A 25,605-nucleotide genomic window follows, 5' to 3' on the forward strand; every position below is an offset into this window, starting at 1 on the left:
TTGAATTTGTTCAAAAAATGGACGTCGGAAAAACAGACAGATAGTAATCTATTCAAAACTTCTGATTCATATTTCCAATTCTACCCAAGTGTTGACGACTGAGATGATACATGAGTACATACATGCTACATCAGAACAACAATTATATGTAAATTTAAGATTCATTTTTTTTTGTAAAATGGATGCAGTTAGTACACCCTAGCCAAGCTTGCGCCCTTGCTCGTACGTGTTTCCACATGGGCGTCAAAATAAACAAAACATTTAGAATAAATTCATATTGATTATGGGAAACCATACTCTAGCACTAGCCTTAGCTCTTCTTAAAAAAACAGCTATGGAACAAAACATCAATAACTATCAGTGTATTAGGTTACAATTAGTGATCATTCTACGTATTCTGTATTCACCATTGGTTGCAAATTGTCTTTATTGTTTATTCATATTTGTTTTTGATTAGTTTTATATTTTTAGAACAGGCTTTTTTTTAGATTATAGTTTTTAAATTTGTAAGACCCTTTTTATCTTTTCCTACGGATTTTATGCGTCTAATAAATATTTTTGTAGCGAACGCCCGACGAGTCCAAAAATGTATGTTGAATTCGTTAGATGCCTTGTTATTACATGTACATTAAATACTTTATTGAAATTATATTCTCATTCGTGATCTAAATAAAATACAATAAAGTTTGAGTAAACAAAACAGTTAAAAAAGAAAGAAAACAATGACAAATAGAACACAAGTAATAAAGAAAGAATTCAAGTAGCTGGTAAATTAGTTATATGAATATTGGTGTATTCTTTAAAATGAAATTGCTAAGAAAAACCGTAGAACAAGGGAATGTGGTGTTTAGAATAAGCTGTCCTGGAACGAGGCCACAGGCTCTTATAACGCGGAAGTGATTATTACCGGACATTTTCAAAACAGACCTTCAGGGTAAACGATTATGGACACGTCAGTGAGAATGCGTCCTAATAATAACACCCCTTCCCGTGCACAACATGTAGTGGAACAGGAGGGGTTTGTCAGACTGTCTTACTGGACCGTAGCTTCGATTATTGCTGGACTCCCACTGGCGTCATTTATTTCAGTTATCGGGCTATGTTATATTGTGAACTTTGAGTCGTGCGTTTCTACACACTGTAATGTAAGTTTAAATTTAGTTTGAGTGGTAATTCAGTGTAAATGCCAGGGCAGAACCATTTTCAATGTCAATGACGAGTATGAACATGTTTTAGTGTATTTATAATTAAGGCGTGGTCGTCAAGGCCAGGCTAGCTACTTAATTGTTTATCCGTATTTATTATTATTATATTCACTTGCTCTCCCATGATGCATTGTACATTTGTTCAGTAGTACAAAATTTGAATTTATCTCCCACAATGCATTGCACATGTACTCAGTAACACACTCAGTAGTGCAAAATTAGAATTGCTCTCCCATAATGCATTGTACATATGCACAGCAGCGAAAATTATAATTCAGCATGAACTAGCAGGAAGGTCTGATGACATTTTATTTATTAAAGAATTCTCTCTGTTGCCTGATTCAAAACCTTGTATGTTTTTACAATGGCTTGGATATAAAAGAACACACTAACCATGCAGTCATTTGTTTATGTAAGTGTCATTTGACAGATTTGAGGACTTCCAAAAAAACTGCAGTATTTCCAGCAACAATTTATGACATACACTTTGTGTTACTAAGACTATGTAAATGTATCGTTTTGATAACCTGTTGTTTTATTTAAACATTTACGAAAGTATTTTCACACCAGTGATTCACTACTAGTTAACAGTTTTGGTGGGCCATTATTCTGTGACAAGGCATTATATTTTAAAACCCAGAAAATGTTATCTTTCTCATTGTCTTCTAAATTGTCTGTGTGAATTTGAAATATGTGGAACAAATGTAGTAGATCTGAAAGGCAGAAAACTGCACCTGTAACTGTACATATTTATAAGAATTTGTAAATACCGACCATCAGCTTTCGTTAAAAGTGAAATATTTAATAGTGGTAGCTATAAATGTAGCTTCAAAGAGCTCAACACTTTCTATGCCCTCAATGGATATGCATGCTTTTATGAGGTTGAGATTGTTTGTTTCTGTTTCATGATCGCTTTGATTTATTTACTTTGTAAACAATTGTCTAATGTGATTATGTGAATAATTCTGGTCAGATTTTTTACAGAGATAAATTGATATCAACAGAGTTTTATTTTTTAATAATGTTAACAGAAATTGCACAACATGACCAAATAACAGATTATTTTACCAGTAAGACTCAACTACCAGCAAAATTTATAAATTAATGCAAATTGTTATTTTTTCTCGTACTGACCCCAACATCATGTTAAGTAAAATGAAATAATTTAAGAATATTTGTGGTGTTCACGTTAGAAACTGTGACCCAACTAGCATAATGTTTCACACGCATAACAAATTTAAAGGTCAACTTGTTATTAATAAATTTTAACCAGAAACAAAATGGAGGATTTATTGTATAAAAGTCAACACATATGTAATGGCAAGGGCGGATACAGGATTTTTTTATCGTGGGGGGGTCCAAACTTTAAAATCGCCAGACTAAGTTAATGATTTTTTTTATATTATACAAAAACAAATTGACTAAATTTTTCAGGGGGGTACGGACCACAAGAAACCCCCCTCCCCCCGATACGCCACTGAATGGACTTAGCATTTTCATGTTTGTTTTTTTTTTTGCGACTTATAAAATAAATGTTGAAATACCGTCTTGGACTATTATTAGGTCCCTTATAAGCCAGAAAATCTACATAATTATTTCTTTTTCGCATTCAAACATATTGGATATTTTATTTAAAGCATTTTGCAAAACATATTTTGTGACTAATGTTTTTTACATGCATTGAATAATGTCACGAGTGACCTGTATAGTGCCACAAGTCACCCATATAATGCCACAAGTCACCCATATAATGCTACAAGTCACCCATATAATGCCACAAGTCACCCATATAATGCCACAAGTCACCAATATAATGCCACAAGTCACCCATGTAATGCCACAAGTCACCCATATAATGCCACAAGTCACCCATGTAATGCGGCAAGTCACCCATATAATGGCACAAGTGACCCATATAATGCCACAAGTCACCCATGTAATGCCACAAGTGACCCATATAATGCCACAAGTCACCCATATAATGCCACAAGTCACCCATATAATGCCACAAGTCACCCATATAATGCCACAAGTCACCCATATAATGCTACAAGTTACTCATATAATGCCACAAGTCACCCATATAATGCCACAAGTCACCAATATAATGCCACAAGTCACCCACGTAATGCCACAAGTCACCCATATAATGCTGCAAGTCGCCCATATAATGCCGCAAGTCACCCATATAATGCCACAAGTCACCCATATGATGTCAATAGTCACCCATATAATGCCACAAGTCACCCATATAATGCCACAAGTCACCCATTTAATGCCACAAGTCAACCATGTTATGCCACAAGTCACCCATATAATGCCACAAGTCACCAATATAATGCCGCAAGTCACCCATATAATGCCACAAGTCACCCATATAATGCCACAAGTCACCCATTTAATGCCACAAGTCAACCATGTTATGCCACAAGTCACCCATATAATGCCACAAGTCACCAATATAATGCCGCAAGTCACCTATATAATGCCACAAGTTACCCATGTGATGTCACAAGTCACCAATATAATGCCACAAGTCACCCATATAATGCCACAAGTCACCAATATAATGCCACAATTCACCCATATAATGCCACAAGTAACCCATATAATGCCACAAATTACCCATATAATGCACAAGTAACCCATATAATGCCACAAATTACCCATATAATGCCACAAGTCTCCCATATAATGGCACAAGTCACCAATATAATGCCATAAGTTACCCATATAATGCCACAATTCATCCATATAATGCCACTAGTCGCCCATATAATGCCACACATCACCCATGTGATGCCACAAGTCACCCATATAATGCCACAAGTCACCCATATAATGCCACAAGTCACCAGTATAATGCCACAAGTCACCCATATAATGCAAATCACACTCGCTTACACCAACTATTTTTTTACTGAGATTGACAGTCTTCTGCAATTGTTACATATAATTTTGCTTACTGGCCATAATTCTTAATTTTGATTGGTCAGCTCGTTATCATACACAATGTATGATAACGATGTGTTTTGCGATAAAATTTATTCCCATATTCGGCAACGTGTCAAATACGGTAAATGTTTTTACTGCGCTGACCTGAACTATTTACTTATCACTACGCACATTAAAAACTCAACCACATCGTGTTTCAATTTTGTTATTGCAATTATTTATGACCGCTGATTGACGACTACATAGTTTTTGTACCCGTGTTTTAGCTGTCATTTCATGGTCGACTGGGAATCACATTGAAAACATGCCTGTTCGTGGCAATTGAAAATTGAAAAATCCAAACTACTGTGTGACATTCAGAATTTTGTGTTATAACTTTGTATCAAGATATTCAAACTGTATATCTAAACTGCAAATGTGCGAAACAACTTTATTTTGTTTCAGACCAATTTAACACTGTAATTGAATGTGAACAATCAATCTATGGTATAAAACGGCATCATCAAGGCGATGTATAAAAATCATATCAACTTTGACCCAGAGTCTGTGCGTCTGTGTGTCATTTACTAGCATACTAGTGGGGCCTTCTAGTACTGAAGGTAATAGCAAAAACATGCTATGAAAATCATCTATACTAGTCCCACAGCTTGTCTAGATCATAAAATCAATTACTAGTAAGCAAAATCCGCTATCAATAATAATCTGTCAGAGCCATATTGAATTCAGATTCGTCTGCTAAAAATTATGGATTATCATTTATTATTTTTATGATATGAATATATGTATGGTAATCTTGCCTATCACATGAAATAATATTCTCAATTTTATAAATGGCTGCAAATTTATTCCCCTTTTTTTCAGGTGGCCAATTACTTCCCTACTATCAGTGCGGCAATATCTGTTTCTCCACAGCGGTACATATGGCGCGTTGGGATAGCACTCCATACTGCGCCACGGATTCTGGTCATTGGTATATACTATAACTATTTCACTGAAATTGGAATGCCCCACCCGGTCCGGTGGTATATAAAATTATGTAGAACAGCATTTACTTTGCAGTTGGTAGAAATTCTGTCTCTCCTTGGACTTACAATGGTTGCATCAAGGGAGTACAAACGTGAGTATTGCATCATGTGGAATCGTTTTTCAACATTTAAAATTAAAACATTTTTTGTTATTACTCTTTATTTATTATAGAAAGAAATTATAGTTGTGCTTTTATAAAATTGAAATAACAAATACAACCACAGAGGGCACTAATTCTAGGAAATAATTTGGTGATTTGACCATAGAGGGTGCTATTTCCAAAAATAAACTGTCTACAAAAGTAATTTTGTGTTGAATAATCCTTGGGGGCGGAGCTACGTCACAGACGTTCTACGTTGCTAAGACGCGCACCACTGTACCACGTATTTCTATGGGCTTTGTGCGCGCTGCTGTGGAATGCCAGTGGAGCCGGTGAAAACTCGAGAAAACAACACAACTCAACTTTGAAGTAATCCTGAACAACCAAATTCATATATGTTACACGCGTAGGGCTAATCTTGTTACACTGTTCAGGGGACTCTCAACAACCATCGCAAAGTACCGTTTTCTGCGAGTTTTTGGTCTTTGTTTTCACCGCAAGGGTTGCCAGGCGGTAGAAAATGCCCGAATGTCCACCCCCGAGGATAGACTATCAAATGACATCAAATCTCCTACACCATAAACTGGACATGTGACATTAGTCTGAAAAGTTGAAAAACCAAGCATCATTATTCTTAAAGAGCCGCAGTCGTTGTGCCGCGTCCTGTTCGATATGGGACTCGTAGCGACGTATACAGCGCGTGTAAAATAAATTGTTTATTTACATTCAATTCGAACACGCGCTGCAGGACAACCACCGCCCTTTAAGTATTTGTTTTTTTGTAATGAATGAACAAACGAACGAACGAATGAACGAAGAAACAAATAAATAAATGTACGATCAATACTAATTGTATTTTTTTTAATTACAGCGGCTCATGAAATTTTCTTTGTCACTTTTATAATGTCGTCTCTTCTCTACATGATTGCTATGAATCTTCAGTACTATTTGTCAAGAAAAAAACTATGGAATGCCTTTACTCTCGAGGTGTGTATTTCTTGATTAATTTAATTGTTCATCTTTGTTAAAATGAAATCAGAAAATGAAGAATATTTGTGCACAGCATTTGTACATTTCTCAGACATTTTAATCACCGATTTATGTCTATTTTAGTACAATTCATTTTTTGATCTGATAAAATATAATTTGATTCTATTCAATAAGATTGTTATTTTTACAATTTCCTACAATGTACAGACAGTTTTGATTCATATTAAACCTTGATTTTTATTTATTGGTAATGGCTAAGTGGTGGACAATTTTATCATAATAATTTCTAATTCCGAATAACCACAGATTTTAATCAAACCTATCATTGAGACATTGAGTTTTATATACAGATGTACCTCATTTGATTTGCAATTCTATAAAACATATTCAAGACCGGGAAAAACTTGCATTCTGAAAGTATTATAAATGTAGTTGTTTTTGATGCTATATTTTGTGAATAATTTTGTGGTGAAACGATCGCCTGCATTCAAATGCACCAAAAAGCCTAGAAATTTGAATGTTTATAATGTATTTTCCATAATTTATGCAAATTCAGACCATTTAATATTTCATATACTGTAAAACTCGTCTTTTTAACTAGCATGAAATTTTAGCTAATTTAGCTAATCTGTAACTTTGCTAATTCAAGATGTCACTAATTTAGAATAATATATATTATCCCAATGAGATTGATGGCATTTTAGCTAAATTAAGATTTTGTTAATTCATGCATGGAGTCAAATTTGCTAAAATGGCATATAGCTATATTAATGTGTTTGACAGTAATTGATCGCCAATACTGCTCTATGAATGTTCTCTAGGTGCTACTTTAATGTCAATTTAAAGTTATTGTGTGAAGCCTCATAATATATGACTAAATTTTTAACTATTAATTTGTTCTTTACAGAATACCCTTATATGGCACGTTGCCATTTGAGGGGGGGGCACTGGTGATTTGCATTTCAGTTTGCAAAATTATGCCTCTGCAATGCAATTGGTAGATGTAACTGTAACTTTTTTTTTTTAAAGGAACAAAAACATCAAAAAAGGCTTTTAGGACTTTTTATCTTTAATATAACCTGTTTTTTTGTTAGTATGTACTTCTTCTACCGACACAATCGGTACTGCGAGCCTGGCGGTGAGTTTGTTTCTACTTGTGTCACACCATTTGCATATTCTTGATTGTTTTCACGGTTGCGAGTATTTTTTTCTGCAACTGTACTCGTGGTGGTTAGCGATCACACAGCCGGTTGTGATTTATCGATACAAAATGTTTTACTGTGGATGTGTGCATTGCATTATGATAAACATTATCAATGATCACATTCATATGAGAGGCAGCAGTTTAATATGGTCAAGCAGTCTACACATTGATATCAATAATGTTGAACTGTTTGAAGAATGTATTTCACTCAATTCTTAACTTGCTAACATAACATCTTCTTCTGCTTGTTCTTATTTCACAGTCTATAGTATCTATGCACTGGTAGAATCTATTATTATTGTTTCTAATATTACATTTCATGTTGCTGAGAGCGCCATGTTCACCAAAAAAGAAATTGTGTTTGGTACTGAAAGTCTGAAATCGCCTCCCAAGTCTGATTAGCATTCATTTGGTTTGTATAATTGGATTTTTATGCAATAGAGGCTAATTTTTGCTGAATTTTCAAGATTTAATGGTTTTATTTATAGCATTCATTTTTCAAATGTTGATTACACTTACTGATTCTAATGCTACACGCTTTCTGGATTTTTACCACCTTGGGAAAATATGTTTCTCTCGAAACAGAACTGTATGTGGGGTCTCATATGAGTGATTGTCCGTAGTTGTCCGTCATCGTCGACGTCAACTTTTTTACTTTTTCGACTTTTCCTTTTTTTAGTTTTTTTCTTTTTCAACATGTTTTTACCACCTTGGGGAAATATATCTCTCTCGAAATAGAACAGTATGTGGGGTCACACAATGCAATATATTGAATATTTCACTCTTGCCAAAGTTAATGATAAATATTTTATCTAAGACATGAAAATGCATTACAGTGAAAATCATCAAGAATTTGTCATTGAGATTCCTCTGGATGTTTTTAAATCTGAACAACTGATTAATACCTACTTTGTCTTAAAATATTGTCAACTGCCAGTAGGTAATCAGTTTTTTAGCAAACCAGTCAACTTTGTCGAGCAAAGCTCCTCATACCGGTATGAATAATTGTCCGTAGTTACTTTTCCTTGAAAACTACATGCCTGATTGCCTTGATACTTGGTGTATATGTACCTTGGATAGACCTCTCTCAGATTTGTACATTTCGTGATGATAAATTCAATTCTCTAATTTTGATGAATATTTTTGTAATTTTTGGTAAAAAGTGATATTTTTGACTTCTTGTTGAAAACTGCAAGTTCAATTACTTTGATATTATATATGTAGGTACTGCATGTGTACCTCTCTCAGATTTGTTCATTTCGTGCTGATATCTTCAATTCTCTAACTTTGATGAATGTTTTTGTCATTTTGGGTAAAAAGTGACATTTTTGACTTTTTGTTAAGAACAGCAAGTTTGATGGCTTTGATATTATACTCATGTGAACCGATCTCAGATTCGTTCATTTTGTGATGATATCTTCAATTCTCTAAGTAAAAGGTGCATTGCTAACAGCGGAGCTATCTCGGCCGAGAGGCTGCTTGTCTAATAGTACATCATCCAGAGAAACCTCAATGGCAATGGCAATATCTTGATAGTTTTTACTGTAACTATGGTATCAAACATTCATCAATTGTTCATATTGTATTTCCTTCTTTTCAGTGTACAGCATATTCTCCCTGTGTGAATATATGATCGTTATATCCAATATTTTATTTCACTTTGCTGAGTCGTATTTCTTTCGAAGAATGGGTGTGGATTTTGGATTTGGTCCATGTATTAGAAGCAAGGTTATTCGAGATGTGGAGTGGCTGCATTACCACTAATGGCCATGTGACCATCATTGGCAGCAGACATTATTCATGTCTATTGTTATTAACAATTTTGAAGTAACTGTTGATATTGGAGCCTGGGACTGTTTTGTTTTGACAAGAATTTGAACCACTGTTTTTATGGACATTGCTGTGACTTGCTTTGGTTACAAGAATTGAAACCACTGATTTGTATTGACTATAGTGTCGCCATAAGAATTGAAACCACCTTGTTTGAGGGATATATAGAAGATAATATTTGGTAATCGTAGTCCTAAATAGCTATTAAAAATAGCTAGACGCTTCGAGCAATGGCTCTTTATCGATAGCATAGAAGAAAATGTTATAACGTACAGGTAGAACATAGGAACGTAAGAACGCGCATATACTATAAGTTAGAATCACAAAAAATTCCAAAATAAAACATATAACACGCCTTAGGTAGTGAGCTCAACAAATGAGATGAACTGTTTGTTGATTCCATGGGGTTCTTTAGTTTCTAGGCGGAATATAGTTTCCTCCTCGACACGCCTTAGCTGATTTTCGTTGCCATTGACAACACATACACCAGAAATAGACATATCTGTAATATTATGTCCACTAGAATTAAAATGAAGTGAAACCGGATAATAACGATTTTTCTGTCTAGTTTGCCGAAGATGCTCAGCAAACCGATCACCCAGTCGACGAACTTGTTTGAGGGATATTGTTTGAACTAGAGCTGCAACGAACCCATTCCCTTTATTTTATATATAATTACATACTTATGGCAACCTGCCAAGTACAGTGAATAATGATGTCATCTGAAAATGTTCCAATGTTATTCAATCGGCTAACCGATACTTCTCATTTTAGTTTGCATTTTTTATTCCGATAGTACTGAAAATTACATTAAACAATTTGTATTGCCTTTTAGGAATGTAGCTTAATATAACTAATTAAATCCCTTTGATTCAATTCATCTGTATGGGAAAGCATAGTGCGCCACCAAGTGGCCAGATGCACAGATTATTATAATTTCAATATAGTTCCCATACAACATCTGTAAATTACTCAGTTTGATTTCTGGCAGGTGCTTAGGCTAATCAGAAAGGAGACTTTTATATACGATAATTTCAGTATTTTTATCTTTTAACTGATCCTGCTTACAAAATCAGAATGTTTACAACAAAAACAATACCGTACATTACATACATGTAATGCTTGTTATTCATTGTTGTTTTTATTTTAGAAATGTATAAGTGTTTTTAATAAAGATCAAGTTTTAATAATTTTCTCACTAATCTTCTTTTGAAATCTAAGCAATATTTGCAACAAAACATAATGTTTTTTATTGTTGAATGTTTTTAGAAATACTTTTTGCCAAAATTATTAAAGAATCGAGTTTAGCTCCGCTGTTCAAAAAATTCTTCATTGTCGGCTGTCATTTTTGTCAACTATACATTTTTTCAGCTATATGGGTTTTATACTCCCTGCAAATGTACTTTGATTGGTTCTCTCTGAATTTTTTTTATTATTGTGACGATAATTTTCAATTCTCTAATATTAGTGATTATTTTTTTTTTAAAGTTATTTTTGACTACTCATTGGAGACAGCTAGCCTGGCTGCTTTTTTATGTCATATGTAGGACATTTGATAAGCCTTTGTCATATTTGTACATTTTGTGATGATAATTTAATTTCTATATAATGTTTTCATAATTTTTGCGAAAAAATGTCTTTTTGGAATGACTTCTTCAAATGGCTTTTCTAGCCGCCCACCTTTGGTGGACTTCTGTCAGATTAGTTAATTTTATTTTGAGACAAGAACTATAATTTGATAACATTGTAAAAATCCAACAGCTCAATTGACTTGGAAGGTCAAATTGATTTGATTCATTCCTCTGTCAGATTAATTTTATTTAGTGTTGACAACTTCAAACATTTCACAGTATGCTTCTTGAACAGTAGAGCTAGTTCGGATCTTCACTATTTACAACAAAAATAGAATGCTTTTTATTGTGTAAGTTTTTTAGAAATAAAAATATATTATTCTGAAATGAATTGTAAATTTAGAACTGTGTACTGAAATAATCACAAGTGATAACTGAACTATTCTATAGATCAGATTAATAAAAGGAAACACTGGAATGTTGGAGGGTAAAATCAATACTACGTTGTTCCATCTATTTCTGATTCTTGTTTATTAACGGGAAATAACGGTTAACCTTGATATCTAGGCTATTCATTCCGGGCTCTGGAAGATGTTAATTCCCGGTGAAGACAATAAAAAACTTCAAACTCAGTTCTTATGACTAGCGCCCTCTGTGGCAAACGTAATTTGTGCTTTTGTTTGAACCTTAGTATGCACATACACGAAAGAAGCCTTCATCGACGAACTTTATGTATGACTTGTTAGTACACTTGTTCCCCGAACGAGTTGCATCTAGATCAGGTGACAATAATTGATGCCGGAATGTTCTACTTTCGCAGCCTAATCGCAGGTTTTTCGAAAAACGTCGAAAAAACACAAGAATTAGTAGAAATGTTCCTATTTTGGGCGTATTATTGATAGAGAATAATGTCTTTATTACAAAAATGCTGAAAAACCGTGAGGTTTTTTTGCGTTATTTATTTTATTATCGGCGAAAAACTGCGAACTCGGAACATTTGGTTGCACAACTTCCCTCTATCATATACACCCAGCGACACCATGCCAGCTGACTGTGGTTCTGTATTAACAGTGTTTAATTGACCATGATTTTTATTTTGGCTACGTTGCGCACTGGTGGGAGATCACCGGCGCCGACATTGTTACACTGTATCGACGTAATCCCAACGCCTTCATTCTAGAAAATACTATCGCAAAACGGATGGAAATAATAAATGATGTAACAGAAGAATACGTCCTAGTAATAAACTAACCGACGTCAGCTTCACGTTTATGTCACACTATGGAAACAACCAAAAACATGTTGCTTGTTTTTGAGCGGAGCGGATCGCCAACCAGCCTACCGGCTTGTTTGAACTATTCTCTGTATTTGTTTATTGCAGGATTACAACGGTCAAAAACAAATAGTATTTTGTGAGTTCGAATGAATAAATATAACGATATATGCTTGCATTACATTAACATTTCCATTGTTTTAAACAAGAATAAGGCCCTGTATCGGACCATAATTGTTACGCCCCATAGACGTCCATGTGTTGACTTCAGCAACCAGCCACGCTAATAGTTCATCAGGACCATGTGGTGCAATAACCGAGCTGCTACGAATCGTCTTACATGGTAGCACGTGTGTCCATGTGATGCGCCACTGACGCAGAGAGACTTGTAGTGACGTAACCAATTATGCTAATTCACTGGCGCGTCATTGAATCTACAGAAAATGATACATTGGATCATCGGGAGGATCGTCACCTGCGTACGCGCGGGAATTGAGTCCCAAGTGACGATAACAACACACGCTAAAACGCAAAGGCTTATTGGTAGACGCTTGTTTGTAAACAATGACGCGCTATGGCCATCTGACGCATGCGCAGGTGACGACTCCCCCGCTTTAAAAAACATCTCACTGTAGTTACAGAATTTGGTAAGGTGAACGAATGTGAGTAAAAAGGTAAACTCCGGTCAATATCGTTTTTGTATCAAGTCTCCTATAGTCACATACAATCTTTTTTTTGGAAGTCTTCTCTCCCCATGCAGTCAGTAAACTGACTCAGAAAAAAAGTAAGCGAAGTAAACACTTTCCTTATTTTACGCATTTCAAAAACTAAGGAAACTTGGCCACTTGGTATAATACTATGCACAGTATACAATATTAAAGACTTAAATATATAATAAATATAGTAAAATAATGGTAAAATAATTACATAATAAAATAAACAAGATATAATATTATTGACATAATGTAAAATAAGAAAATAATATTGAAATCATACGTGTCATACTAATTATTAAAGAATCATATGACAATAATCTTCAAATAATGTAAAAATGATGCAATAATGACATAACAATCATGGTGAAATGTAAGCATAATCAAATAATGAAACTATATAAAATCCTTCATTTCAATGTTAGCCAACTTAAAACGACAGATACAACTAAACATTCAATTCCGTTACTTAATAGATACCATTAGGAAATTCGATTAAAAAACAAAACAAAGTGTTTTATATATTTTTAAAGTTATACTACCACGACGATTTGTCACTGTTTAAACCTACACAACAACGTGTCCCGGAAATAATTTATACTGTGTGTATCGAAGCAGTGTGAATACTAAGGTACGAAATCGTGAAATAGACACGACATAGTTAATATACTGGTAATAGTGCTATATCACTGTTGCGGGCACGGAAACTGGAGCAGGGAATAATAACAACACTGAATCGAGTTTACGACGATGTGGTCTACGTACAAAATATGCACTAACTGCTGTGAGATGTCAATGTCCTACAATAACTAGAACAGGGACATATTTTATCAATACTATCTGTACGCTACTTTACATTTACAATCCGGTTGTTATTCTATGGAATAAACTTAAATGATAAACCTTAGTGCGTCAGTTTATAATGAGTTCGCCATCATGACAAATAGTCGACAATGATACACATGATATTTGTGTGGCACAATGAACAGTAGTATGTGTTTATACTATGAGATTATTACGAGGATACGGCAAAGTATGCACGAAGACAGTACAGCAGAAGTATCGACCGACGCGCAGCTGAGGTCGATGCGACCGCGTACTTATGGCGTTGTGGTGATAGATGTATAATTATAATAGTTTGTAAGAATCGTCGAACCTTGTCACAAAGTCGCATACTGTGGATTGTAAACATTCGTCGCCGCTTTGTCACATAGTCGCATAATGTGATTTGTAAAAATGTTCCGCACTTTGTCACAAAGTCGCAAGAATGTATCGCATTGTGTTCAATTTCTCAACATTGTGTACCAGACACCAGACAGATAACTTTAAAATTTCACCAGTCCTCCCGGAAAGTTGCCAGCCTCGCATACAAAAAATTATTTAAAAACCCATTCTAAGTAAGCATTTCAAATTACTTTATTTACTAGAATGAGACATCGACCACATACGACTGTCTGGGTGATGTCAATGACTCTGTACCTATCATTTTCATCTGTATCTGATTTATATACAGAGTGAAAAAGTGAGAAACTAAATCTTCAGCTACCCGTTTAGCAGCTGTAGTTTCTACAGCATTCTAAAAATACCCAGCCGAGTTTAGTTTCCTATGACAGCACGATTGTCGCCTTGTTTTTGTCGGGTCGTACACCTTATTTTCTTCTGCTGTGTCTCTTTGCCTCCTTATATTCAAAAGCTCAATTCGTAACAAATCATCATTCTCCTATTTCAAATTGTTGCGTTCTTTGTTTCACAATAATTGTATCATTCATTCATTGGAGCAGAAAAACATTAATATTATTTAGTCAAATTGAATTTTTTAAATTTTAATTAAAGTAGACCATAAAAACATGTTCCCGGTCGTTGGCATTATCTGTTTAATTACTACCAAATTGTCTGGGAACCCATGCATTGACTGTTCTGATTCGTAGCAGTCCCAAACCAGCTTTGTTTCATAAAATGAATTACGCACTAATGTGTATATATACTAATTTGACAAAACGAGTTTGACCATGGTTCAGAGTATTACTCGCCCACCAATATTGCCTCATATTTCAAATACTACATTAGTATTTTTTTTAGGGTCGATTCTTATAGTGTAGTCACTTAGGCTAATCTCAATGACTTCAGTTTACATATTTCCATAATATTAGCATGTTTAAGACGCAAGAGTAAATTACTAGTATTATGTCATTTATTCGGCAAAGTGGGGGGGGGGTTGCTGTCAACCTGCCTAAACCCCAACGACGCCCTCACATTAGAAGCTGCAAAGGCTTCAAATTACAAACTCTGAAACATTGCTTCGAAACAGAATACTGCAAAAAAATACAATTTACACAAAATGCAGCAGCTAAAATTACTTGAGGAATATAAAATAGAACTTACACACTCAGAAATACTGCTGTCAGATACAAAACATGTATACAAAAACGTACCCAAACGGTAAGTAAAATCAAAAAAATAGAGAGAGTACAATGGTGAGTCGACTGCTTCCTCAAATTGTTTGTCTTGGAAGTAACTGAGGACCTGAAAAGGTTAATTACCCCATTACATTTTTTCGGTGAAGGTAAATATGGGAGGAGATAGGGGTTGGTAGTGAGATAAAAATCAACAACAAATTGTGAAACAGGTACTACTGGCTTGCAACATACGGCAGTTTGAGTGGACAGCTGTACCCAAATTGCCGCTACTCAAGAATGGTTCCGACTTATTGAAGTCACGCGAGACTGATGAGACTTGCGTCAGAAATCCCGTTAAATGATATTAATCAACCAAGTAGTTCAGTTCATTCACCCCAACGATCCTTCCGCTCACAATGTACATAATAAATAAACATACTGGAAACGAAGCTGTGGTGACTCCAGGGTTTCTCTATACATAATTTTTTTTCCAACATAGTGTGAGATAAACTATAGGGATGTGGTGACTTCCTGAAGAATCCACTCATCATGTGACCTTGCAAGTCAGACACGTACTACGCAATTGACTGGGTCGGTGAATTTCAAAGTGGAAATGACGTCATACACAACCAATATTCAAATTCACAATCCGCAAATAATTAACAACAATCACATGATTGATTACAAACAAATACACGCACGAGTGAAAACACATTACAAATAAACACATGACTTCAAACAAAATTACGACCAAATAAACACACTACTGACAAAATTACGAACTTATAAACGCACGACTGGCAAACATCTGAAAAACAAATAAACACGTTACATACTAACATTTCACGAACGAATAAATACATAACTGACAAACATTTTACTTACAAATAAACACATTATTAAACATTTTACATACAAATAAACACACTATAAAACATTTTACATACAAATAAACACACTATAAAACATTTCACGAACGAATAAACACACAACTGACAAACATTTTACATACAAATAAACACACTATAAAACATTTTACATACAAATAAACACACTATAAAATATTTTACATACAAATAAACACACTATACAAAACATTTCACGAACGAATAAACACATAACTGACAAACATTTTACATACAAATAAACACACTATAAAACATTTTACGAACAAATAAACACATAACTGACAAACATTTTACATACAAATAAACACACTATTAAACATTTTACATAAAAATAAACACACTATAAAACATTTTACGAACGAATAAACACATAACTGACAAACATTTTACATACAAATAAACACACTATTAAACATTTTACATGCAAATAAACACACTATTAAACATTTCACGAACGAATAAACACATAACTGACAAACATTATACATACAAATAAACACACTATTAAACATTTTACATACAAGTAAACACACTATAAAACATTTTACGAACGAATAAACACATAACTGACAAGCATTATACATACAAATAAACACACTATTAAACATTTTACAAACAAATAAACACACTATTAAACATTTTACGAACGAATAAACACATAACTGACAAACATTATACATACAAATAAACACACTATTAAACATTTTACATACAAATAAACACACTATAAAACATTTCACGAACGAATAAACACATAACTGACAAACATTTTACATACAAATAAACACACTATTAAACATTTTACATACAAATAAACACACTATAAAACATTTTACGAACGAATAAACACATAACTGACAAACATTATACATACAAATAAACACACTATTAAACATTTTACAAACAAATAAACACACTATTAAACATTTTACGAACGAATAAACACATAACTGACAAACATTATACATACAAATAAACACACTATTAAACATTTTACATACAAATAAACACACTATAAAACATTTCACGAACGAATAAACACATAACTGACAAACATTTTACATACAAATAAACACACTATTAAACATTTTACATACAAATAAACACACTATAAAACATTTTACGAACGAATAAACACATAACTGACAAACATTTTACATACAAATAAACACACTATTAAACATTTTACATACAAATAAACACACTATAAAACATTTCACGAACGAATAAACACATAACTGACAAACATTTTACATACAAATAAACACACTATTAAACATTTTACATACAAATAAACACACTATAAAACATTTTACGAACGAATAAACACATAACTGACAAACATTTTACATACAAATAAACACACTATTAAACATTTTACATACAAATAAACACACTATAAAACATTTCACGAACGAATAAACACATAACTGACAAACATTTTACATACAAATAAACACACTATTAAACATTTTACATACAAATAAACACACTATAAAACATTTTACGAACGAATAAACACATGACTGACACACATTTTACAAACAAATAAACACATGACTGACAAACATTATACGAACAAATAAACACATTATTAAACATTTTAATGGGGATTGATTGACATTGTTTGAAAACATCTAGAAGTGTCCTTATAAGAGGTGATTTGTCTGATTTAATATCTGTCATAACCCATATCTCCAAAGATACAATATGAAACGGTGAGTTATGAGTCGAAGGCGAACCTCTCTCTTGGAAACTGGCACCCTTATGTTTAATACATGCAACATTAAATTGTATTGTGATGTTTAACTCAATATAAACAAAATATTATTGGCAATAATAATATAACATCTCCTTGTTTGGAAAAGGGTGAATCCGCGTTTGACCAGTTGAATCGAGGCATAATGCAAGGAATGATACGTCGATAAAAAAGGTGCTCTCTGATTGGTCTGACTGTGAGGTGTTAGGTTTGAGTAGCCAATCAGGCACGGTCTTGTAAGTAGTTTTGCATTGATTTTTCAGTGGTGGCAAGTTTTCATATTTGTATTTTTAAAATAATTGTCTAATTGTGTTAACTGCCTATGTTTTTGTTTTGTATATATTTGGTTCATAGTTTCGTAAATATCGTGTAATAATACATTCAAATTGTATGAATTATTTAAGTCTTATTTAGATCAGGTAAAGATTAAGTGTCACCAATCTTCGAATCTTAGCGCACTTTACTGTTACAGTACCTCCAATTGAAATGTCTAGCCAGTCTATTGTCAATGAGTTCCATGTGAGAATAATACAATAACGATGTAGAAGGAAATAAATTGTATTATACTGGTTAAAAAAAATCAAAAAATACATTTCGTATTTGTTTTTTCGGTCAAGAACGTACGTAAACAATGTTATAAATATTATTGTTATTATATATGCAGATGTGGGGTGCATGTTTACATAACATGTATATTATTCATGTTTGCCAATTATTTACATAAGCACAACATGACTCTTGCCGGGGGTTTTCGCCACTCAAACTGCTAAGGTCACGTGAATACCGCAATGTCCCCGGGTAATGTCTGGTTGTTGTTGTTGTTGTTTTTCAAATTCTCATGCCCCTACACACATGCACACACGGGTACTATGCTAAATAGAAACATCTTACGATACTCGTGTTACGACCATCCGACAATAATCAACAAATCTTGCAAATGTTTATTCTTCATAAAACTATTTTAAGCGGATATTAATAATCAGTGACCAATCGCCACCATCACATTATGTACGAGAATAATTAAGATTAAATATCGCACAATGCACCCTTTACCACTTTTAACATTTTGAACATCAGTAATTGTTTAGCGATTGTTCACTGATTATTAATGATTAAAATTCAATATGGAGGTCTGAGATTGAATATTTGAAAACGGCAAACAAACCCCAGAAAATAGATATAGATAAAATATGGAAATTTGAGCATATACCTAAATCTGATTTTAATCTGATTAGGTGTAAATAAAATATAACCAAGTATTTTGCCGGATTCGCCGAGCCGGAGTCGTCGGAATTGATATGGTATGACTGTAAGGTTTCTTTTCTGTGTGTTTAACCGTAATCAGATGTATTAGCTTTCTACTCATCCGATATTACACCGCCTGAATTAATTGTCATCACACTCCACGCAATTATATGATGAACTATACTATACTAAGTTTCACATCCAAAATTAACATAATAAAATTGTAGAACGTACGTCCCGTTTGACCACTACCCTAAATTATATGATGTATTTGGATGTTTATATTTAGAATTGAATTGAAAATATGCTGCCTAAAACCCTATTTGAATATACGCAACCTAAATTCACTAATTGCAGATATGCAACCAAAAATCTAAACGGAAATATGTATCACCAATTGAAGATAAGCAGCCTTAAACCCACATTGAAAACGCGAAGCCTAAACACCCAATCAAAGATAAACAGCGTGGAATTCCCTAAACACATAAATTATATACGCTACAAAAAACATATAATTTTCACTGTCGTTAATAAAACAAGTGCAAACTAAAAAGGAAAACTGTCTATATGTCTGTAATAATGTATATTACAAATTCCATGGTACTGCCGATTCAGTTCGTCCTGTTATGTAGGTCACATCTTCACCCGTGAAAAAGAAATTACCTCTTGGAATAGAATTCATATATTTCTGACATGTGATACACAAGAAGACTCGTCTAACCGTGTAAAGTTATGTAATAAATATATATGAGAGAACATGGCTCAATAAACATTTCATATAATTCACTCGTTAAATACAAGAACTTTCCTTTCAAAACAATGACATTGAAACAAATATCGTTGTAGATAATGGTCGGCCATTATGTACATTCCATCCTCAACGCTTTGAAATACACTAATAGAGAATACATTTATGTGAAACCTTATGACGTTCTGTGTTACTTCCTGGTAGGTAAATTCTGTCCAAGTGAAGAAACGGTGAATTAAAAATTCCAATGATTGCATTTTGCATTTTGTCCCGAAATTGACCATTAATGCAAATGTTTGGACCAGTCTATCAGGGCTAAAATCGGGGAGGGAAGAGGCAATTACGTCAAGGGGACAAGTCAAAAATACCAAACGTGAATGTCGCAATGTAAGAATGCCAAGCGTTCTAAATATGTCAATGTTATAAACATACATAGTCTTCACAGCTTAATTAAGTAGAAAGCAAAAAATTCGTGATTGCAAGTTGAAACAAGATATTAAATATCAAACGTGCTAACATTACATATTAACCACCCTTTATTGCGTTTAACTGGTTGTAAAGTTTTAGTTGGGCATATTGAGTTACTTTGCTGTAGTCTAGTTAGAATTTGTTCAGTATGTATATGATGTACATCTCACGAAACATTGGGGCGTAAGAGAAAAACAGGTGGCAGAGTTTACTTGGTTAGGGTGTCATCATCGGAGTAACTGCATATACACAGGTGAAAGCACAAAATGGGGCTTAAACACGAAATTCAAATATATGCAACACGATTCAAGCACTTTTATGTGTATAAACTATAGAATAAAAAATGGATTTACCAAAAAGCCAAAATGAAAATGAAACATAAATAAACTGAAACGGAAATAAAATAACTGAAATAATAATAGGATGAGCGGCAATAACAAAAAAAATGATGGACGTTCACACAAAAACAGCCAGAATGAAAATGAAACATTAAAAACAGAAAATAAAACTTCACAAACCACCACGTGTAGCTTTCCGCACAACTTGTGCCGGGTTACTATAGGTTAAAATAAACCCCAAATTGCAATTTATCAGACCATAACTCAATGTTAGTTCAAATATTCTGGCTTTGTTTTTAAAGAACTTCCATTTTTCATGTTTTTTATTGCCGTCCATTACTATTAAGGAAGTTTGTATTATATTATATATTTGTTTATATTTCCATTTGTGTTCTTGTGGCAAATCCACGATTTACTTCTATGGCTTATACGTATTCGCCTGTCGCCCTGATTCCAATACAAATGAAGTCACGCCTAATCTTCAAAGTGTATAACTGTTCGCCAAATCATTAAATTCAAACTGACTTTACAAAAACAGCTTGTTTGTCAATTGTCGACTCTAAAGTAGCATAGAAAATCGGACGGAAAATAAACGTATCTACTCTGCCTCTATGTTTATTTCCCCCGGGGGGGTTCTATCCTATAGAATTCTCGTACAGAAATACTGCCTTTCGTCGCGTATGCACAGAGTAACATTATCTAACATCTGTTCCCACCTTGTTTTAGGAGATTTTCTATTGAAAACACGGCATCCGAACATACATATGTTACGACAAACACACAATAAGCTAAATGGACGTTTTTATCTCAATAGGACCTCTCCCTTCAAACTTTACTACCACTGCCCGTTATGACAGGAAAGGACATTATTACATGTAGTAATCAATGCTCATACAATGTATATCGTGGCCAAATGTAATAAACATATAACGACGCTACAGGCGCAACTACATACGCCATTTCCGCTTCGAGATTGTGGGTCAAGGTCCATTAATTCTACTTTATGTAAGCCGAACGAATTCTGTGTCTTCTGATGCCATCTTCCCCGGCCAAGGTTCATTCGGCCGTCGCCTCACCATGGATGGTCGGCTTCAGGGAAACGTGTGAATCGGACGACGTTCTGACGCGTGGGACATTACATCGATTCGCCCTTTCTCCCAGTTACGTGTGATCTGCATGAATCAATTGAAAGCGTTAGGGATGCCTGGAAAATTGGTTAAATTCAATGATTTCAATGATTACGAATCCGAGCAAAATTAAGATATTTTCTGCAATTTGCACACGTGATAGTCCAAATGGCCAATTACCCAGTGTAATTTAAGAGTGTCATTTTAAAAGGGAAAAATGTAATAATAACTTTATTATTGCTCGACTAAAAGCACCACAGTCTTTAATGTAATGTAAAAAGTTACAAAAAGATGATAATTATATCACTGTTGGTGGTGAAATCACTGGTTATTGAGTAATGTTCCCAATTTGAAGTATAGGGTGTGAACTACTTTACCTACTTGACCTTTACTGCGTCGTTCCACGCCAGCAGCCAGCGGGGATTCTTGTAGTTATGTTCGCGTAACCTAATATGAATTTAACATGTAACCCGCAGCTATAAAGTACAACTTACGATTCCTCCTACGATATATGAATTGTATATTACATAGTTGTCCTTGATTGAAACAGATCAAATAGGCCGCGAGTTCTTCTTTCGGAGGGGTTTCCCAAGGCCCACTCTTGGGACGAATTTCCTTCAAAGACACGATATGAGTGCATCTAGCAACCACTGGTTTTCATCCGAGGTTTTCATAATATATAACTTTGATCCCCTCGCTGCTGACACGGGTTGAGCATTACAAACTCTGGGGGAGGCGAAGATTTGGAAAAAAAAATGCACATAGAAAATAATGGGAATGTTTGATCACGTTTCGATTCGGCCAAAACTAACCCACAATTCGGCGATGTTGAATAGAAACGTAAAATTAATGGAGTGCATCCGTGGGCGCTATATATTGACGGCCCTAGTTTTAATTGCACTTTTCGGAAGTCAAACAAGTCATTGCAAATAACGGAGTTCCAGTCAACAATTAGCTATGCCAGCTCAACGATGTTTAAAACCTGAGTTTGAATTATGTTCAGAAATGTGAACAAATATTAGAAAAAGGAAATATTTCTAACAAGTTTGAGCAGGCATGTTCATGTTTACATTTAACGATTTACAAAGATGAGCAGGAATTTATCGCAGTTTCACAACACTGACATTCTATTAGATTAAGGTGTATTTCATCATCTTCCCATAATTCTCTTCTACACGAATGACAAAATTAAAGTAGGAGATATATTTGGGAGATATATATAGCTTACCCCGGCCTACTTCAGTTTTTGCTTGTGGTCAGACAAATTATTGAGAACACGTGTTTGGTATGGAAAAGGCATTTGATATTACATTTGCAAAAGTTGAAACGTTATCCCACGATACAGTACGTGTGCGTGTCTCGGAATTTGCATTCAGAAATAACTATGTAGCAGATAAGCTTTTCCACAATAACTGAGCAGAACAAAAATGCTCTGTAAACTAATCAAAGATAAAGAGCACATTTTAAAAGAGTGTCTTCTAACCGACTCAGCACAGGGTAATCAGACTGGGAAAAGATTAGTATTAGCCAATCAAATGATGACATTTTGACAGCATTCAAACTTGTGAAATAACATTTTAGTACATTATGTTACATTTTGTCAAAATGTTGAAACGATGGCCCGCGTGCTGCCAGTAGTGCCAAGTTGAATCGAGCTCGGTTTTCTGTAACTCAATGGATACTTTGCATCTGACCATGGTGTTATTACTAATTGTTCCAATGAAAATCCTTTGTTTTCTTGCGTTTTTTTTTCCTCCAGCCGTGATCTAAGTGAATTCGTGGTGAAATAGAACCACGCTTTATCGCGACTCTGATTGGTCGAGGGCTGTTGACCATATGTTAAAACATGTTACGTCCACATAAAGTTGAAAATTCTAAGTGCTGCAGTTCGATGTGCACGTCACATACTATACATAAACTATTATTATGGATCACTTCTTGCATTCACTGACCAATCACCCTAAATTAAATCATTAAATCTATTAATCAGTAGCAACATTACTTAGGGTTAATCATCTGAGTACCCATTGATCCTATCTCGAGGTTCACTGAATAGTTATCGAACTTTCCAGATATTAGGTGCCCGTGATAAGATACATCTACGTTATTTTTCTTTACCTTTTTGACTGTGATTTTTTTTCTATCTTAGTCTATCCACGTTTTTTTTTTTTTTTTTTTTTTTTACATGGGTCGTGAAGTGTCAATCATACGATAATGATGTCGTGTACGCTACTTGCGTTCGAATGACGTCATTTTACCACAATAATATATACATCAAGTAATAAGTGAATCACAGTTGGTGTTCGACCTTACGCAACATCTAGAAGAACTCCTGCCGGCAAACAACGCAGAAGTAATTATATTACGCCCCGAGCATTTCATTAAAATGACACATGTCATCCAGGATAAAATCAAAATACTTAATTCAAACTATTTTGACGGCTATTAATTTTAATTATATACCACTATAGTCAGACTCGTGGCGCTAATCACTCAACAAATCACGTGCTCTTCGGTTAAGGGGTATGAGATCAAACCGTCGCAAGTATGGTACTTAGAAATAGAATGTTATTATTTTGATCACACCCCAACGCTTACATGTAGATACATCGTTAAGATTGGGTGAAATGGAGACAGATGTCTTCATGCTGTTGTTATAAATATGGGAAAAAATAATTGCAGTATGAATGTTGGTCCTATATATTTCATTCAAAGGTTAGCCATCGCAATTAGATTGTCACAGTGGTTAAAGGGATCGCGTACTGATCCTCTCCATTTTGAAAACAACTTGTTGCAAGTAGTGGCATACTTGTATTCCAAACTGATACCAGACTAAGCAAGTCCTAGGTTTGTGGTTTAGAGAAATCGATCCGGTTTTGAAGTGGCGGTCTGATACAGTTAGAGTCAACTTTCTCTCATGTTGCCAACACCAGTGTTGTTGAATAAACTTTTTTTTTGCACTTTCCACTTGTGATGATGCTGTTTACTAATTGGCTTTCGACAACTAGACACATCATTCTTTCCATTTTTTAAATATATTTTTAGTATTTAACTCATTGTTTTTATGCGTAAAATAGTCCTGCGTTTTAAGTTTCTATATTGTCGGGAAGTTTAATTCTAGTACGTGGCCTATAGATACGCGCGCCTTCGGAGTAGTTAATGATGTTTATCAAACTTTTATTTCAATTTTAATTACATGATTACAACTTGTTATTTATCAGTCATTCTTACAACGCAATAAACATTTCTACAACATAAGTTATACAGGCCTTGCGTTAAGTGGTTATAAATATAATGTTAATTTTTCATCTTTTAAAGAAATAAAATATGCATTTTCAACATTGCTGCAAATATAGGACCAGTGAGAAGACATATATATAGATATTGCATTTCGGCCACATTAATAATAATAATAATAATAATAATTTATGGCATTCGATACAAGTTACATATGTGCCCCATCGATACCTTTATGATGTCCTTATCATGTCGGGAGACTGTTTACACGATAGCACTGTGATCACCAGAAGGGTAGTCAAACACCACTTGTGCATTATCATCAAAGGGGTCTTAGTTTATACCATTCTCGAGTTCCAGCTATAATAGGATTGTGGCGGATAACACATGTCCGTCAATAATAATAATAATAATAATAATAATAATAATAATAATAATAATAATAATAATAATAATAATAATAATAATAATAATAATAATAATAATAATAATAATAATAATAATAATGGATA

The 25,605-nt window shown here is 34.1% G+C and overlaps 1 protein-coding gene across 3 annotated transcripts; it reads left to right on the plus strand.

Annotated features, from left to right (window-relative positions):
• The first annotated feature begins 892 nt into the window (after positions 1–892).
• LOC102806920 (acyltransferase PGAP2-like) lies at positions 893–11,272 on the plus strand. Of its 3 annotated transcripts, XM_085497742.1 has the most exons (6): positions 893–1,145; positions 5,022–5,277; positions 6,158–6,273; positions 7,306–7,414; positions 7,743–7,892; positions 9,081–11,272. In XM_085497742.1, exons 1-5 carry the CDS (start codon positions 945–947, stop codon positions 7,880–7,882), a joined length of 822 nt encoding a protein of 273 aa, XP_085353868.1. In that variant the 5' UTR covers positions 893–944; the 3' UTR covers positions 7,883–7,892; positions 9,081–11,272. The 3 variants fall into 3 exon arrangements, with proteins under 3 accessions (XP_085353868.1, XP_085353867.1, XP_085353869.1); XM_085497741.1 differs by having other exon boundaries at positions 7,743–11,272; XM_085497743.1 differs by lacking the exon at positions 9,081–11,272 and having other exon boundaries at positions 7,371–7,414; positions 7,743–7,835.
• Positions 11,273–25,605: the final 14,333 nt, after the last annotated feature.

This window comes from Saccoglossus kowalevskii, chromosome 4 (assembly GCF_978046115.1).
Source record: "Saccoglossus kowalevskii chromosome 4, keSacKowa6.1, whole genome shotgun sequence".
Taxonomy (NCBI): Eukaryota; Metazoa; Hemichordata; class Enteropneusta; family Harrimaniidae; genus Saccoglossus; species Saccoglossus kowalevskii.

Bases quoted from the DNA above. Each gene is read 5' to 3' on its own strand.
- LOC102806920 (XM_085497741.1), top strand. From the start codon at position 945: ATGGACACGTCAGTGAGAATGCGTCCTAATAATAACACCCCTTCCCGT. The intron at 5,278-6,157 runs GTGAGTATTGCA...TTTTAATTACAG, and splicing joins TGCATCAAGGGAGTACAAAC to CGGCTCATGAAATTTTCTTT. The intron at 6,274-7,305 runs GTGTGTATTTCT...TTTTTTTTAAAG, and splicing joins GGAATGCCTTTACTCTCGAG to GAACAAAAACATCAAAAAAG.